Source organism: Marmota monax, unplaced genomic scaffold, assembly GCF_021218885.2.
Source record: "Marmota monax isolate L192 unplaced genomic scaffold, Marmota_monax_Labrador192_F-V1.1 WCK01_AAM20220418_F8-fsc00061, whole genome shotgun sequence".
NCBI lineage: Eukaryota > Metazoa > Chordata > Mammalia > Rodentia > Sciuridae > Marmota > Marmota monax.
Window position 1 is genome coordinate 16,286,051 of NW_026695230.1, and position 17,930 is coordinate 16,303,980.

Below are 17,930 nucleotides of genomic sequence, written 5' to 3' on the forward strand. Positions count from 1 at the left end.
ATTTGAGTTAAAAGTAGCATATGCTACCCACTGTATCTTCCTACAGCATAACTGGTACTCTCTTAAGATTTTAATATTAAAAAAAAAAGACAGATACTGTGTCAAGCACCTTTTTTTCTTCTTCTTACGTTTTCACAATGTTTACAGTTTAATATGCTGTCAATGTGTCAAGCAGCTTTGGGGTAAATAAAATAACAGAATGTCCCAGTTACTTGGGAGACTACAGCAGAAGACCCCCTTGAGCCCAGGAGTTCACTTGAGCACAGTTTGCAGCCATCCTGGACATGAAATAAAAAAGATCACAAAAGGTACTTCAAGGAAACCAAGGCAAAACATTATTATCATCAAGGAAAACAACATGATAACAAAGGCAGAGAGACAAAAAAGTAGTTTAGGATTAAGTAGATAAAATGTGAAGTTTTGGGGCTGGGCTATGGTAGAGCACTTGACCCTGGATTCAATCGCTAGTATCACCTAAAATAAAAGAAAGAAAAAAGGAAGAACTTTTAAACTCCCCCCATTGGTATAAACAAAATCAAAAAGGAAAAGAAAAATATCTGTAACATCTTAGGAACAGAGTTCATTACTCCAAACAAAAAATGAACAACAAATATGTGCAAATTTCAGCCAGGCCAGCCAGGCTCAGTGGTTAAGCACCCCTGGGTTTAATCCCTGGCTGGGGGGGGGGGGGGGAGGGAGATCAGCCCTGGGGACCATGGTGGGTGACTATAATCCCTCTGATTCAGGAGACTGAGTTAGGAGGATGGGAAGTTCCTATTCAAGGTCAGCCTTAAGAACTTAGCAAGACTCTTTCTTTCTCAAAATAAAATGTAAAGGGCTGGGGACATATATCAGTGGTAAAATGCTCCAGGTTCAATTCCTGGTACCAAAAGGAAAAGGAAAAAAAAAAATGTAAACTTCACAACAATTAGTATTAGTAGACAATAGTCAATCCTATGCCAAAACAATATATGAAATATGACAAAGCACTGATAAGGATATAAAAAGATGGAATATTCTTACAATGCTAATGGTGTAGAAAATGGTGCCATTTTGGAAAACTGACAGTTTCTAACATGCACTACCTAATAACCTAGCAATTTTACCCTTATAGGATACATGTAAGAGAAATGAGTCCTTATATCCATAATATTCAACCATTAACAAGTGAAAGAATGAACCAAACCATGGAACGTTCATAATAAAATACTATACAGTAATTAAAAAATGAAGTAAAACCAACCTACAAAATCAATCAGAAACACTCATCTTCAAAACATGTTGAGGGGGTCTGTGGCTGTAGATCAGTGGTAGAGTGCTTGCTTAGCATGTGCGAGGCACTGGGTTCATTCCTTAGCACCACATAAAAATAAACAAAGACATGCTGTACACCTACAGCTATGAAAAAAATTAAAAATAAATAACATGCATTGAGGGCTGGGGATGAAGATAAGTGACAGAGTACTTGCCTAAGTGTGGAGGCCTTGGGCTCAATCCCTGGTGTGTGTGTACACACACACACACACAGTTGAAAAAGAAGTCAAACTCCTTAAATACATTCCATGTGATTCTATTTATATGAAATTCAAGGACAGGCAAATTTAAACCATAGTAACAGAAATCAGAATAATAGTAACCTGGAGAAGGAAAGGTACTCAATAAGAAGATTACCAAGGAAACTTTCTAGGCTAATGAAAATATTATTTACATGTTGGTCTGGGTAATGACTACCCTGGTAAAATAACTAGGCAAAAAGTGAATGACCTATACAGTTATTTTAGCTTTCTACTACATGCAAATTACTCTGATTTGAAAAAAAAACAAAAAACTATTATTCCATGGACATTAACAGCATTAAAAATTAGTAAAAGAGAAATAGCGATCATGCTAACCATGGGTATGGATCTTGAAAATGTACACTATGTAAAAGAAGCCAGTCACAAAAGACTACATATTATATGATTTCAATTATATAAAATGTCCAGAATAGGCAAATCTATATGGACAGAAAGCCTGGATTACCTAGGGCAGGAGTGTGTGGGGGGCATAATGAGAAGTGACTGTTAATTGGTATGGATTTTCTTTTTAGAACACCAAGGAAAGTGTTCTAAAGAGTGTGATGATGTTTGCATAATTCTGTGACTATACTAAAAATCACCGAATTGCATACTTTAAATGAGTGAATTCAATAGTTAGTCTTTAAAAATCAACAACACTGGGGCTGGGGTTGTAGCTCAGTGGTAGAGTACTTGCCTTGCATGCATGAGGCCCTGGGTTCGATCCTCAACACCCCATAATAAATAAATAAATAAATAGATAGATTTTTGTCCATCTACAATTAAAAACAATATTTAAAAATAAATCAACAACACTCAACAATAAAAATAAGCACTTATTACTTTATTAATGCTATACTGCCTTGAAAAATACAGGTATAAATTCAAAAGTGCCTTTTGTCTTTCAAGCAACTGAGCTAGTCTTACAGTAAAAAGAAAATTTCTGTAAGAGGGGTTAACACAAATAACCTCAACCTGGGACATCTATCTACCTTTTCCATACAAATTTCCATCCATTTGAAATTCCTAAGGCAGAAGAAGCACTGCATTCTCCCAAAGTTAATGATAGAAATGAGAGAAATAAATATTGGATAATCAAAAGTAAAATTGAGACAGAAAGTAGATTAGTGATTGCCTGAGACTGGGATGGGGGATAAATAACAAAATGGCATAAGGGATATTATTGGGGTGGTGGTTATACAACTCAGTCTACTAAAAATAACTAAATATGGCAGGCATGATGACACACACCTGTGATCTCAGCAACTCAGGAAGCTGTGGCTAAAAGATCACAAGTTCAAGGCCAGTCTCAGCAATTTAATGATGCTTTGTCTCAAAACAAAAAATAAAAAGGACTGGGAATGTAATTCAGTGGAACATAACTTAACCTAGCATGCATAAGGCTCTGAGTTCAATCCCCAGGAGTGGGGGGATGGGGTGCATGTGGGGTGTGAATCAGTGATTGTCACTTAAAACAGGTGAATTTTATGCTATACAAATAACAAAAGGCCAAAGATCTATATATAAAAGACATACATTAACTCTCCAAATTAGGAAAAACTGTTATTCTAAGAGCATTGATCTCTAACAACTTACTTTTTTAGAAAATTCTTCTTTAGTTGTTGATGGACCTTTATTTATTTATATGCAGTGCTGAGAATCGAACCCATTGACTCACACATGTCAAGCAAACACTCTACCACTGTGCCACAACCCCAGCCAAATCTCTAACAACTTTCTGACATTCCTGAGTATAGCAAACTATCACATAGTAAAAAAGAATTTTCTTCATATTTTTAAAGGCAATTTAAAAAATAAACTAAAGTAAAAATGCCACTAACATCAATCTTTTATCACAAAACTATAAATTTTACAAAATTATGGTATTCTCAACAGTTTAGCATATAGCAAATACTGACATGGGCCTCAAAAAGTCATAATAGATCTTTTATGTGAGTCAAAGTCTAAATGTAACTTTTGTATGCTGACACTAATTACAGGACTAAGTCCTCTCTTCAAGCTCTTGGATTCTAGCAGTCAGAGTACCAGAGAACTGAAGCAACAGACAAGTCATTATACACCATTATTAATTAAGGCATACACACATAAAACTCCTAATACTCAAGTTTAAAAGCTGCTAGTCTTAACATAAAACCACCTTTCAAAACTTTGTACCTTCTCAGTATTTGTCATCAACCCAGATAATTTCAATTTTCACCCTAATTCATCTCATCAAAATTCTTCAATAATCCCAACACCATTGTCCATCTCTTAACTCTACACTTCTAACTAGAATTACAGTTGCCACATACTTTAATATTATACTGAAGAGTTGTAACTGGACAAACCAATTAAATCTCAAAGTAAACCCTAAAGGGCTTAAACTCCAAGGACAAAATTTTAAATAGGAAAAGTAGGAGTTTTATAAAACAGATTATTAGGAGAATGAAAGCAAATGGTGAAAGATAAAATATGAAGAAGTAAATTGTTACACAAAGATCTAATTAAGGGCTGGGATTATAGCTCAGCGGCAGAGAACTCCCCTGGCACACATGAGGTACTGGGTTCTATCCTCAGCACCACATAAAAATAAAATCAAGGTATTGTGTCCAACTACAACAAAAATATTTAAGAAAAAGATATCAGATCTGGGGATGTGGCTCAAGCAGTAGCGCGCTCGCCTGGCATGCATGCGGCCTGGGTTCGATCCTCAGTACCACATACAAACAAAGATGTTGTGTCTGCCGAAAACTAAAAAATAAATAAAAATTCTCTCTCTCTTAAAAAAAAAAGAAAAAGAAAAAGATATCAAAAAAATCTAATTAATTTGGGCCAGTGGTGCACCACTTGTAATCCCAGCAACTCAGAAGGCTGAGGCAGGAGAATCATGAGTTCAAACCCAGCCTCAGCAACTTGGCAAGGCCCTGAGCAACTCAGCAAAATCCTGTCCCTAATAAAATATTAAAAAAGGGCTGAGGATGTGGCTCAGTAGTTAGGTGCCCCTGGGTTCAATCCCTTGTACCAAAAAAAAAAAAAAAAAAAAAAAAATCTAATTAAATGTGAATTTTTTAAAAAGAGTTTTAAATGACCAGATAGATTGACGCTATAGGAGGAGATCTGACGCTATAGGAGGAGATCTTGAAGCAGTGTGAAGGATCTAATTCAAGGACTGATGACTATAAAACAAGATGAATGGAAAAACTAATTATTATAACAGGTAGCACAATAACAGGCCAGAAATACCTACTAGTGCTGAGAGCCACAGCCCAGTCGGAATGGCCCCTGGCATTTTGTCAACAGTATTGGTTGACAGGCAAGGCTTTACTATCCGCTTCGTGGGCTACTTTGGAGTTCTCCTGGGGATTCCCGGAGAGTTCCCATTGGTTGGGGAAGTGCAGGAGGAGGGATTTCCCGAGGAGATATTTCCGGTTGCTAGTTCCTGGAGGAGCCTTTTGGGGTTCAGGATAGTTCCCGTGGAGCGTGTGTGGAGTGTGCTGGTGGAGTTCAGAAATAAAGTTTGATCCTGCTTCAGTGGCTCGTGATTTGTGCCCAGCCAGACTGCGGCATACTAGTCCCTTATTTCTACTCCACAGCCAGTTTCCCCACGGGTTACTGTGCCTCCCCGCCTTTCTCATAGGTCTAAGTTTACAGGGCAAAAAACGGAAACTACAAAAACTACAAAGTTCTCTAATCCTGATACCTTTTTAATCTACCATCTATCCTACTCCTTTACTAGGATTCCACTCACTGATCCTGTAATCAGAAATTGTTCCCCACTCTCCTACCCCTGAAAAGTCTTCAGTTCACTTTAATTTCTCAGAAATGCCAACACTTGGGGCTGGGGTTGTGGCTCAGGGGTAGAGTGAGGCACTGGGTCCATCAACAACTAATAAAATATTTTAAAAAAAGAAAAAGAAATGCCAATACCTAGGCCACGGGGGATGAAGCTCAGTAGAATTTTTGCTTAGCATGCACAAGGCCCTGCAACTGATGCCCATCACTAGAAAAACAAATAAACAAAAAAATCCCAAAAATGCCAATATCCCTTTCTTCAAATAGTTTTTTAAAATATTGTGAAAATAATTCATGCTCACTGGTAGAAAAATTATGAAAATAGTGTAAGAAAAATGAAGCTAAATTAAATCTAACCACAAGACAGTAGAATGAATCAGACATAATTTTCCTATATTCATATACGCATACACAACCAGTGTAGCTCCACATCATGTACAACCACAAGAATGGGAAGTTATACTTGATGTATGTATAATGTCAAAATACATTCTACTGTCATATATAACTAAAAAGGACAAATTTTTTAAATTAATTAATTAATTAATTAACCACAACCATCCTTCTCACTTATAAATTTTTTCTTTGTATCTCTCCTACTTTTATGCAGAATTCCCCATTTCTCCAAGACCCAAAAAAACGGCCAAACTTTGGCCCTCCAGTCCACCCCACACCTCTGGTTCATACTTTCTTCTTCTCTATAGTAACCTGCAAAAGAAAATGACTTTTCATTGTGGTTTTCTCTTCTAAACTTCAGTTCTACATTCCAATTGCCTGCTACACTGTTTGTCAATGATGTTTATTTATCAGCTCCTCAAACCAGACATAAATTTTAACTCATGAAGAGAAATCCCTGTCTCCCAAAGTCAGTTTTCCATCTGGACCCACATTTTCCAATGGAATCACCTAATTTCAATATCTTGAAAGTTTATTTGTTAAATGCAAGCAGAGAGACTTCAACTAGTTAGTCTAAGTTAAACCATTTATAATGAAAAGGAGGGAGACTTAAGGAATTGACACAATAAATTTTTACGTAAAATGAATACAAAATAATTTTAAAAGCTACAGAATTTCTGACCTTTCCTTTTACTAAATAATTTGACAATGCCAAATAACTATACCTGTTTTACATGAAATATGAAGCATAATGAAGTTATAGGGGGAAAGTTAGGACCAGGCTGAGACTCTCACTACATTCTCCTGCTTCAAACAAAAACTTCATTATAAATTATTTAGAGATCAAAAGGAAAAAAATGCCACTTTACTCAGACTCATCATTAATATGTAACTGACAGAAACAATAAAAAAATTATATATCCATCTACTACATCCGAAAATGACTATTTTATTACAAATACTAGTACTGAACCAAATGTAGTGAGAAATTCCTATAATTCCATTGACTTGTGAGGATGAGGCAGGAGGAGTAGGAATGTAAAGTGGTGGTAAAATACCCTTCAGTTCAATCCCCAGTACAAAATAATACATATATATATATATATATAAAATCTTTCATATTTTATCTTTCAGATCTTCAACATGCTGTCACCGAGTAATTTTCTAAAAGCCAAAGTATCCAGAGACTTTCCCACTCCCAGATTCCAAATAGTATCTACTTTTCAATATTCCTGGTTAAGGAATGTTAGCTACTCAACCTACAGAAAACTCTGGTCTTCTAAAAATATACACTATTAGAAAGGCGTAATGGCACACAACTGTACTCCCAGCAGCTTGAGAGATTGAGACAAGAGGATTCTAAGTTCAAAGCCAGCCTCAGCAACTTAGGCCCTAAGCAACTTGGCAAGACTCTGTCTCAAAATAAAAAATTTTTAAAAAGGGCTGGGGATATGGCTCAGTGGTTAGGTGCCCCTGGGTTCAATCCCTGGTACCCTCCCCAAAAAAAGTGTGTATGTGTGTGTGTACACATACATATATATGTGTTGAGAGCCACAGTTTAGTCGGAATGACGCCCCACATTTTGCTAGAGGGAATGGTTGAAAGGTGACCCTGCTCTGGGATTAGGGTGGCTCCGGGATTAGGGCAGATCCTGCTGCCTCGGGAGCCCGCTACTTTGGAGTTCGGGTTGAATTCTCCCCGGGTTGAGTTCTCGCACGGTTCCAGGAAAATTGGAGCGCAGAGCCCGGTGGAGGGAGTGTTCCCAGGAAGTGTGTGTAGAGTGCCGGTTTGAACCTACAAGGCTTTGTGGCGGCTCGGTTATTTTGCACCCAGACAGACTAGGGCATATATGTACACACTACACATTTAAATATTTTGTTTAATGTGCAAATTGGCCTACAAATATGCCATTATTTTGCACTTGATTGTGTCTTTATTTTTATTTATTTTATTTATTTTTTTTAGGGGGGCTGGGGATGTGGCTCAAGCGGTAGCGCACTCGCCTGGCATGCGTGCGGCCCGGGTTCGATCCTCAGCACCACATACAGACAAAGATGTTGTGTCCGCCAAATACTAAAAAATAAATATTAAAAAAATTCTCTCTCTCTCCCTCTTTCTCACTCTCTCACTCTTTCTTTAAAAAAAAAAAAAAAAAAAAAAAAAGATTTGGGTTATTTTTTTTTAGTTTTTGGCAGATACAACATCTTTGTTTGTATGTGGTGCTGAGGATCGACCCCGGGCCGCACGCATGCCAGGTGAGCGCGCTACCGCTTGAGCCACATCCTCAGCCTTGATTTTGTCTTTTAATAAAAATAAAAATCAAATTAGCATGTATAAATAAGGTCCATCACAACACTAGTTTGTCCATCACCATTTGTAAACATAAAATAAAGAAATATATCAAAACTAAGTTCATTTGCTTTTTCACATAAAACATGTAAGGAAGCAGCAGCATTTTTGCCTATATAACCATTTCATGGCACATTAAGCTTAGGAACTGAAGGTTTAAATGGCATCTATAGGTAAGCCTTCAAATTCCACTTAGGGCATTTCTCTTGGCTACAAATGTGACAGAGAGGGATGCTGATATCATATCTGTCTTTTACCAAAGTCATACATAATAGTTTTCTCACTTAAAACATACAAAGAGCTCCATTACAGTCCTGACTGCAGGTAAGTATTCAATTTCTAACTTTGCTTACTATTTAGCATACAGATAGTTGGTGTTAAATGAACCAGACTAGGAGTATCATTCAGAATATATTTCAAGATTTTTTTCTTGGCATTACATATAAAAACTTCAGTTTATGGCTGTGCATGTTGGCTGGTGCACACCTGTAACACCAGTGACTTGGGAGGTCGAGCCAGGAGGATTCCAAGTTCAGAGTCAGGCTGGGTAATTTAGCAGGACCCTGTCTCCAAGTAAAAGATAAGGGATGGGGATATAGCTCAGAGGCAGACTGCCCTGGATTCAAAACCCCAATTCAAAAGAAGAAGAGCAGGAGGAGGAGGAGGAGGAGGAGGGGGAGGAAGAAGAAAGTAGAGGGAGGATATATATGCACAGGTTATGTGGAAATTCTACCTTTTATGAGGGACTTGAGCATCCTTGGTATTCTAAACCAAGGTGGTTCTGGAACCAATCTTTCAAAAATACCTAGGAAGGACTGGTCAAAACTTCTCAGTACTTAAAACATCTAAAGGGCTTTCAATGGAATTTCCAACTTGTACCTTTCAATTGTTTTCTCCAATAATAAAGGCAAAGTTTGCTACATGAAGATAATTAGAATTGGGATCTGACAATAAGTTCCAAAATTGTAACAGTGGTCCAAAAAGTAAAAAGAGCCATCAAAACATAAAACATACTACAGAATAAGTCATACTAAGTAGATGTAGCTTGATAATACCTGCTAAAAATGGAGACTTCAGTGCAGTTTCTAACGATCTATGTACTATAAATAGATGAAACATCCTTGAGTTGAAAGGGGTATAACAGAGCTAAATTCTATACTATTATATATTGTAATATTAAGTCAGTGAATAAAGTCTAACACTGGCAAATCAAAGAATAATAGTAACAAAAGACAACTCCATTCCTCATGAAACTTAAAAATTATAGGGGGAAAAACAGAAATAAAATGTACAATAAATCAGTGCAGAGAAAAACAAACAAATGCAGAGAGACAGGGAGTGTGGTAGCCAGGGAACTCCTTGGTGATAGGAGACAAAGGAAATAAGAGAACAAGTCAGGGAGATAATTGAATAAAAGGAGTTCCAAGGAAATGTAACAGCTAAGTGCAAAGACTCTATGGCCAGAGCACTGTTTTGTTTTCATACTATCTACATTATAAACACTTTGAAAACATCTGCAATTTTTACAGTCAGTGATTACTTAGTGAAGAAAAAATTCATTCACATGTTAAAGATCTTTTTCCTTTAACTAAATGAGCCAAAATACAGCTTCAGTAAAATGATAAGACATGTAGAATGATCAATAGTTTTCAAAGCTAAAGTCTCTCAAGAATAAAAATGTTACTTCCTCATTCTTACTATATTCAAACTTCAAGACTCAATTAGAATCTTCTCCCTAAATCAAGTTTCAGTCACAAAAAGTCAAAGCAAGGGCTGGGGTTGTAGATCAGTGAAAGTGCACTTGCCTAGCATGTGTGAGGCACTGGGTTCGAGTCTCAACACCATATAAAAATAAATAATATAAAGGTCCATCAACAACTAAAAAATAGTTTTTTTAAAAAAAAGCAAAAAGTACTCACATATAAGGGAGGGAGGAACTAATGCATTAAAATGGAATAAAGATTAGAAATTAGTAAATATTCTAGAAGTAATCTCAGCAACTCTGAAGGCTGAGGTAGTAGGATTGTAGAGGCCAGTCTCAGCAACTTAGCAAAACCCTGTCTCAAAATTTAAAAAATACAATAATGAAATAAAAAGGACTGAGGATGTAGCTCTGTGTAAGAGTGCTCCGGGTTCAATCCCCAGTACCACAAAACAAGTAAGTATGTTAGTAAATAAATAAACATGTAAATAAATGAATATTTTTTAAAAAGGTACCTTAGGAAAATTACTATAAAATATTAATGTAATAATTGAAAGACATATGAAATGTAAACAGCTAACAATCACAGACATAAAAGCTATAAAACACATTTTCTGCCAGAAAAGATCAACAGTGTCCACTGTTCCATAGTATTACAAAACAGCAACTCAATGGTTAAGTAATAAAAGGCTTTGAATACCATTGATTATTTATCTTCCAAAAACTAGCTTGTGAAATACTTACCCCGGGTCTTTTATGTTAGTGCATATAACAAGACATGAAATACCTGCCCAAAAAATGATTCATAAGCGCACATAGAAATATGACATAATGAATCCCACTATTATGTATAATTACAAAGTGCCAATAAAAATTTTAATTTAATTTTAAAAAGAATAAGTGATTTTCAAATTTGCACAAAATATTATTTATGCAATTTTTATGTAAGGGAATCAACTCTTTCAAGTAACAGTGTTTTAAATTAATAATTACATGCAAGTATATTTAGTCAAAGTAATGTGCTATTAAGAGCAAAGTTACAAACACAAATTACTTTTTGCTTTTCTAGGCTCACACCTGCATAAATACTTCATAAGGAAAATAATGTTCATCAAAATGCGTGTCTATCATAACACAAGTCAAAACAAAAAGTGATCCATAACTGCCCCCATAGTTTAGTAAATGGTTCGAAGTGGGAATTTGTTTCAACTTCCTCTTTTATACCAAAAGAAATCTAAGCTCCTCCCAAGGTGACTTTGAGCATGCAATTGTTAAGCATAGTATGATGATCTTAACATACAAAAGATTTAACTTTTTGGTTTGAAATTTTACACTTAATTCATCTGAACTGAGTAGTCTTCTTGAACTGTTTCTGTAGTACAACATTGTACAAGATGTTGTTCAATTGGTGGTATTCCTGCTGCTTCTGATAAATCAAAAAGTAATGTTTTAAATGTCAGCTAAGACGAGCATATAATAACTGAATCTCTTTAAAGTGGAACTTCTTTTTAAGTTCAAAAATGTATGCTAAATAACTAAAACTGACAGATTCAACAATGTATCAAAATACGGTTATTAACTGGCAACAGAAGTTACAATAGTCCTTTGAGGAAGCCTTTGAAATAGGAATCATTAACATCTAAAACTGTACCAGTTAAGAAACAAGGAATGATGATGAACACAGTACAATAAGATACCCACGTGGTAATGCTTTCCAAGGGGTGCTCTCCAAAAAATACAGGGCAAGAAGAAACTAACCCTCAGCAAATGCAGCATCTAAAATGATCTGCAAGTGGAGCACGTTTCAAAGCTCTCAGATTTACATTATCTCACTTGACCATCACAGCAATCCTGTGTCCTAATTTTATGAATGGAAAAAACTAAGAATCAAAAGGTTAAGCAACTTGCCCAAGGTCACTCAAGAAATTAGTGATGCAGCTACACCTAGAAGGGTGCACTTCACCTGACCCTTTCCACTACATCACCCCGCCTCTCGACTGTGGCATTATGACAGGAGAAGACCAAGGATCAGATTCATATGTTAACCCACACTACTCCTGCCTACCAATGAGGCGCAGGCTTCCCTCTTAAAGCAGCTCGCCAGAAATAAGTTGTGACCAAGAGGCAGGCCACTGATCAGCCCAGCGAAGTGACAAGGCTCGACATGCACAGACCCCCATAAACCAGTATGTATTCCCAGGAGCCCCTCCAGACTCGGCGCCGACAAGACTGCTCACGAAAACGTCTAAAAACCTTCCAGTGAGTTTCGCCCCCTCCTGGACTCAAGGAAAGAGCTGGATGTGAGCCAGAGGGCGGCCAGCCACCGGAGCCAGCCATGTGTCCAGCCCGTCACGCCCGCCTCGCCCGGGCCGGCTCCTCACGCCTAGACCTTAGCCAGAGGCCCAGCTCGGGATCAGACGCAAAGGCAGCCTTGGCGGCTGCCACCTCCACCACATCAGCCTGAGGCGTCCCGGCGTGGCACTGCCGTCAGGTCTCCACCAGACCCCTCCATATGGGCCCCTTGGCGACACCGTCCGCGCTTCTGGCCAGGCCGGGAGGGCTCTGCCTGCCAGAGTCAGCCCGCCCGCCACCGCCGCTAGCCGGGCGTCCTTACTTCATTGAGCTGGCGCTCCGCGGCCTCGCGCAGGGCTGGGTCCATGGTGCCCCGTAGGGCCTCGATAATGGTATTGGGGTCCATTGTAGCGCGGACTCGGTCAAACCCGGAGCACGGATGCTACTGGGGCAAGAGTAGCGCCACTCACTGCGCACATGGACCCGCCGCGCTCCGCAGCGGCAACCGGCGCGAAAGGAAAGAGAAGCGCCAAGGCCCCGGATAGAACCTCTTCGCCTCGGTGTGGAGGCGGGAGATGCTCCGGCCACTTCCTGTCGGCGTGCCAGCGGAGGGCTTTGGGAAATGTAGTCCGCGGACGCAGACGCAGCCCACGTGGCTGGTTCCCACCGATGAGTCCTTCTCTTCGAGAAAAAAACGTTTAAACCACGGAAAGAAAATTAAGACAATGAGTTACAAAGATTTCATATAATATACCTAGGGAATCTGATACAATGTTTGATGCAATCCTTGTAATAGCTGTGTAATCAAAGGATTTTTTTTTTTTTTGGTGAGGGTGGCGGGCATTGGGGATTGAACTCTGGGGCGCTTTACCACTGAGCTATGTTCCCAGTTTTATGTATTTAGTTATTTAATTTTTAAGACAGGGACTCGCTAAATTGCTGAAGCTAGCCGCCAACTTGCAGTCCTACTACCTCAGCCTTCCTAGTCGCTGATGATACAGGTGTGTGCCACCACGCCCTTCTGAATTAACTTTTTTGAAAAGCAATTTGAGATGTATTTCTAAATTTCTTTTTTCAAAGAGAGAGAGAGAAAAATTTTTTTAATATTTATTTTTTTTTTTAGTTCTCCGCGGACACAACATCTTTGTATGCGGTGCTGAGGATAGAACCCGGGCCACACGCATGCCAGGCGAGCGCGCTATTGCTTGAGCCACATCCCCAGCCCGAGATGTATTTCTAAATGTTAAAAAAAAAAAAAAAAAAAAAAAAAAAGTTTATACTCCGTGACCCAGTAATCCCATTTTATGAGACTGTTTATGCTAAGGAAATACTATAATACAAAATGTTAAGCTTTATGTGTGAATGCTATTTTTCACATTACTTTTTTTGTAATTACAAAATACTGAAATAATGACGTCTATTGAATATCCATATGTTTGCCAGGACTTTTTATAAATCACCTCTAAATGCAGAGTAAAAGTGTAGGCCCTAGTAAAATCCATCTTCAGGGCTGGGGTTGTGGCTCAGCGGTAGAGCGCTCACCTGGCAAGTACTGAGACCCTGGGTTTGATCTTCAGCACCACAATACAAAAATAAACAAGTGAAATAAAGGTGTTGTGTCCAACTACAACTAAAAAATAAATATTTTTTTTAAAAAATTCATCTTCATTCATCAAAGCAGTTTCAGAAAGATTAAATAACTTTTACAAGATTACTTAACCAGATGTTCAACTATGCTTTCCAACAAAGGTTTGCTTTCAAAGTTTTCGTTCTCTCCACTGAAAAACTACATCTCAAGAGAAATGTCCAACAATATGAAAATGGTTGAGCAAATTATAAGAATCCAGTTAATTAAATATGTCACAGCCATTAAAAATTGCAAATATTGCTGGATGCAGTGGCACACACTTTCAGCCTCAGCTACTTAGGAGACTGAGGCAGGATTCCTTGTGCACAGAAGATGAAGTCCAGTACCCAAGGCAACTGGGGAGACACTGCCCTTTCCCAGATTACAAATATATACCTTGTATCACCAGGAAAGCATTCATGCAAAGATTTAGCTTTGTAACATGAACAAAGACTGGGAAGCAAGTTTGGCAAATGAAAAAAAAAAAATTGTTTTCTAGGAGATTGGGGGTAATTTCCTTTCATATCTATGTTATTGTGATAAAATCATGTAAACAGCTTCAAGTATAATTTGTTAACTGATCATTTGTTGTTTTTAGTTTACAGAAAGGAGGAGTGCACACTAAAACTTTTCTCAGGAACCTGAGGGTGTAGCGCAGTGTTAAGAGTGTGTACCTAGCATGTGTGAGGCACAGGGTTCAATCTCCTCCAGTACCACACACACACAAACACAAAAAAAGTAAAAGCCACCAGGTTAAGAGGCACACACTTGTAATCCTGGATACTTGGGGAGGTGAGTCAGGAGAATGTCAGGTTCAAGGTCATCCTGGGCAACTTAGTAAGAACACTTCTCAAAAATAAACAAAAAGGACTAGGGATGTGGGCTGGGGATGTGGCTCAAGCGGTAGCCCGCTCGCCTGGCATGTGTGCCACATTCAAACAAAGATGTTGTGTCTGCCAAAAACTAAAAAATAAATATTAAAAAATTCTCTCTTTCTCTCTCTCTCTCTCTCTCTCTTAAAAAAAAAAAAGATGATTCCATCTCTTGGGTCCCCTTCTTCCTCTGGGAGAAGTCTTTTCTGCTGTCCTTTAATAAACTTCTATTTTCCACTCTGAAAAAAAGGGCTGAGGATGTGGCTCAAGGGGTAGCGCGCTTGGCATGCATGCAGCCTGGGTTCGATCCTCAGCACCACATACAAACAAAGATGTTCTGTCGGCCAAAAACTAAAAATAAATATTGAAATTCTCTCTCAAAAAAAAAATTTAAAAATTAAAAAAAAAAAAGGACTAGGGATGTAGCTCAAAAGCCTTTCCCTGGAATAGTGGACTTGGTAATATTAATTCCTGTTATGTGCCAGCTACCGTGCCTGAAGTGAAGTATAACTATTCCTCATTTACAAATGAAGAACTCAAGGCTTAGGTAGTCTACTTAAGATTGTGAAAGGTCAAAAAATCTTCATAATTGGGCTGGGGATGTGCGGCCCGGGTTCAATCCTCAACACCACATACAAATAAAGATGTTGTGTCTGCTGAAAACTAAAAAATAAATATTAAAAAAAAAATCTTCATAATAAAGATCTGTAGAACTCTCTAGCATTGTACTGATATAATAAGTTTAAGAATTTTCCTCTCAGGCTGAGCTGGTAGCTCAGGGGTAGAGCACTTGCCTAGCATGTGTGAAGCACTGGATTCTGTTCTCAACACCACATAAATAAATTAATTAATTAAAGGTATTGTATCCATCTACAACTAAAAATATTTATATATTTAAAAGAAAAAATCATGAAAGAAAAATTTAAAAAAATAAAGAATTTTCCTCTCCCTTCACCACTTTAATATGAGAGCCTTTAAAAAAAGGATTATGTTTTATTTACCTTTGCATCCTCCATTCCTACCACAAGGCTCAAATGACTAGAGAAGTTCAGTAAATACTTTAGTGAGCAAATACTGAAAAGAATGAATAGATTTTAGATGGTTGAGCCAGAATCTAAATCTCTTCATGAACTGCCACAGTCTGGCTGGGCACAAATGCCGCAGTCTGGCTGGGCACACAATCACGAGCCACCACACAGCTTGTAGATTCAAACAGCAACTCTTTATTCCCGAACTCACACCAGCCTTCTACAATCACGTTCTGGGGAAATCCACGTTCTCTTCCCAAATCCACCTCCACTGGGCTTCTATCTCCAAAACATATTGTCTGAATCCCGTGAGAACTCAAGGGGAACTCAGGCAGCAGGATACGCCCTATTCCCAGAAGGAATAATCTTAAACCTTAAACCTGGAACCTAAACCGGGAACGCCCTAAACACGATTATCTTAAAACCGGGAACACCCTAATCTGCCTTGGTCCTTGAGCAAGGTCACTTACAATCAATGTCACTGCAACATGTCAGCAACATGGGGTACGCTGGCAAGGAAATTGTCATACCTACTTGGCTAATGGCTCCCAGCATCTCCCCCCTTCTGATTAATTAAACAACAAGAAATGTGGCTTAAGGACCGTGCCTGGTAGGTTGTCCAATTCAACATCTGGTTCTTACCCGTCATGGGAAAAACTGACCTTTAGGCGTCAGCCTCCTGTCTTAGGTTGATACCACTGCAATTGAATCATACCCGTCACTGACTACCGGTCCAGCATACAGCCATACTTGTGGATAGGTCTATGCACCAGTGGGGGGGTGAGGTTCTTTGCCTCACCTCTGTTGGCCCCCAAATTTGGCCTTGGTGCCAGTGGGGGAGTGAGGTTAATGTGGCTTAGACCGTGCCTGGTAGGTTGTCCAATTCAACATATGGTTCTTACCCGTCATCGGAAAACTGAACTTTAGGCGTCAGCCTCCTGTTTTAGGTTGATACCACTGCAATTGGATCATACCCGTCACTGACTACCAGTCTAGCATAAGCCATTGGCCCCCAAATTTTAGACCATCACTAGCAGAAGGGAGGAGGATACAGAAATGCCACCACACCAAGCCAATTGACGGCTCCTTGGGAAAAATTGCATCACTGGTGACACCATCAGCAAAGATATGTCAGCATTTGTTGGCAGCAGGTCCACCCTGGCCCCTGGAGCCCTACCTCCACTAGTTTGTTCTGCATGCCAGTGTGGCCAGCTCACAAGGCCATGGAGAACTTGCGGTTTTTCTGTTCCTGCTTATCCGTCTGAGACATATGTATCCCACGGGAATGCCTTGACCTTTTCTGGTCTGATGGACTTATTGTTAAGGGAGGTTTCGGTACCTGACAATAATAGATGTTGAAACTAAATTTCTCCCCCCTCCCTCCTGCTTTTGGGTAGTTTTCCACTTCTGCTGCTTGGGGTATAAAAAAAGGTGTGTTAGCAATAAAGATTATTATTGACTCCTGGATGAAGAACCTTGGTGTCCTGTGTGTCTTTTAACCTCGCCGTCCCTCGCCGGACTCGGCTCCCTTGGCCGGACGCGGCAATTGGAGGTTCCCACTGAGATCCGGAAAGCAGGGGTAAGCGGACGGGGCTCACCTTCTAAGAAAGAAGGGGGAGGATTGGTTTAAAGATAATTTAAAGAGACAGGGTACGTACCATGGGTAACTCAACAGCGAAGGTTCGTCTGGCCAACGAACTGAAAGAGCTGTTAAATACACAAGGAACAGGAATAAAAACTAAGACTGCAACCGAATTCGTTGAAATTATTGCCCAGGCTTGTCCTTGGTTTCTGACAGGAGGATTTCTTAATAATAGTGACTGGGACCTGGTGAGGCATGACCTTCAGAAATTATTGAGGGACCGGGGCTCAGACAGTGTCCCAGTTGCCACCTTTTCCTTATGGAGGTTGGTAAAGGATGCTTTATTAACAGATAAAGTAAAGATCAAGGATCAGCTTGCTGAATGTGAACAGGCCCTTAATCAGGTGCAGGAGGAGCAAATGGCAGAATCCTTAAAGGATGAGGGTCCCCTTGAGGACTCAGGCTCGGAGGGTAGGAAACGCCTCCAGATTTCTAAGCCCGAAAAGGATCCTGAGGACCTCAGTTCTCTCTCTGAGGAAGAGGAGGGATTAGAAAGGGAGATAGAGGAACTAGAACATCGCCTTAAAAGGGCAAATGTGAGGGTGCCTAGGGCCCCCTCAATTGCCGCACCTCCTCCCTATAATCCTGATTGGAATGAGGACGCCCCTACTAGACGGGCGGGGGTCCACTGGGGTTCTAGAGCGGCTCAGGTTTTTCCAATGATTGAAAACGCC

The 17,930-nt window shown here is 39.3% G+C and overlaps 1 protein-coding gene across 4 annotated transcripts in view; it reads right to left on the minus strand.

Annotated features, from left to right (window-relative positions):
• Nucleotides 1-12,666, minus strand: part of Ipo7 (importin 7) — a 59,672-nt gene extending 47,006 nt beyond the window's left edge. For all 4 annotated transcript variants that reach the window (XM_058576875.1, XM_058576874.1, XM_046438153.2 and 1 more), the window contains exon 1: nucleotides 12,410-12,666. Coding sequence is in view for 3 of the 4 variants with exons in the window: in XM_058576874.1 (XP_058432857.1) it covers nucleotides 12,410-12,493 (84 nt within the window). In the remaining variant the exon portion in view is untranslated. The remainder of the gene's footprint in view (nucleotides 1-12,409) is intronic.
• Nucleotides 12,667-17,930: the final 5,264 nt, after the last annotated feature.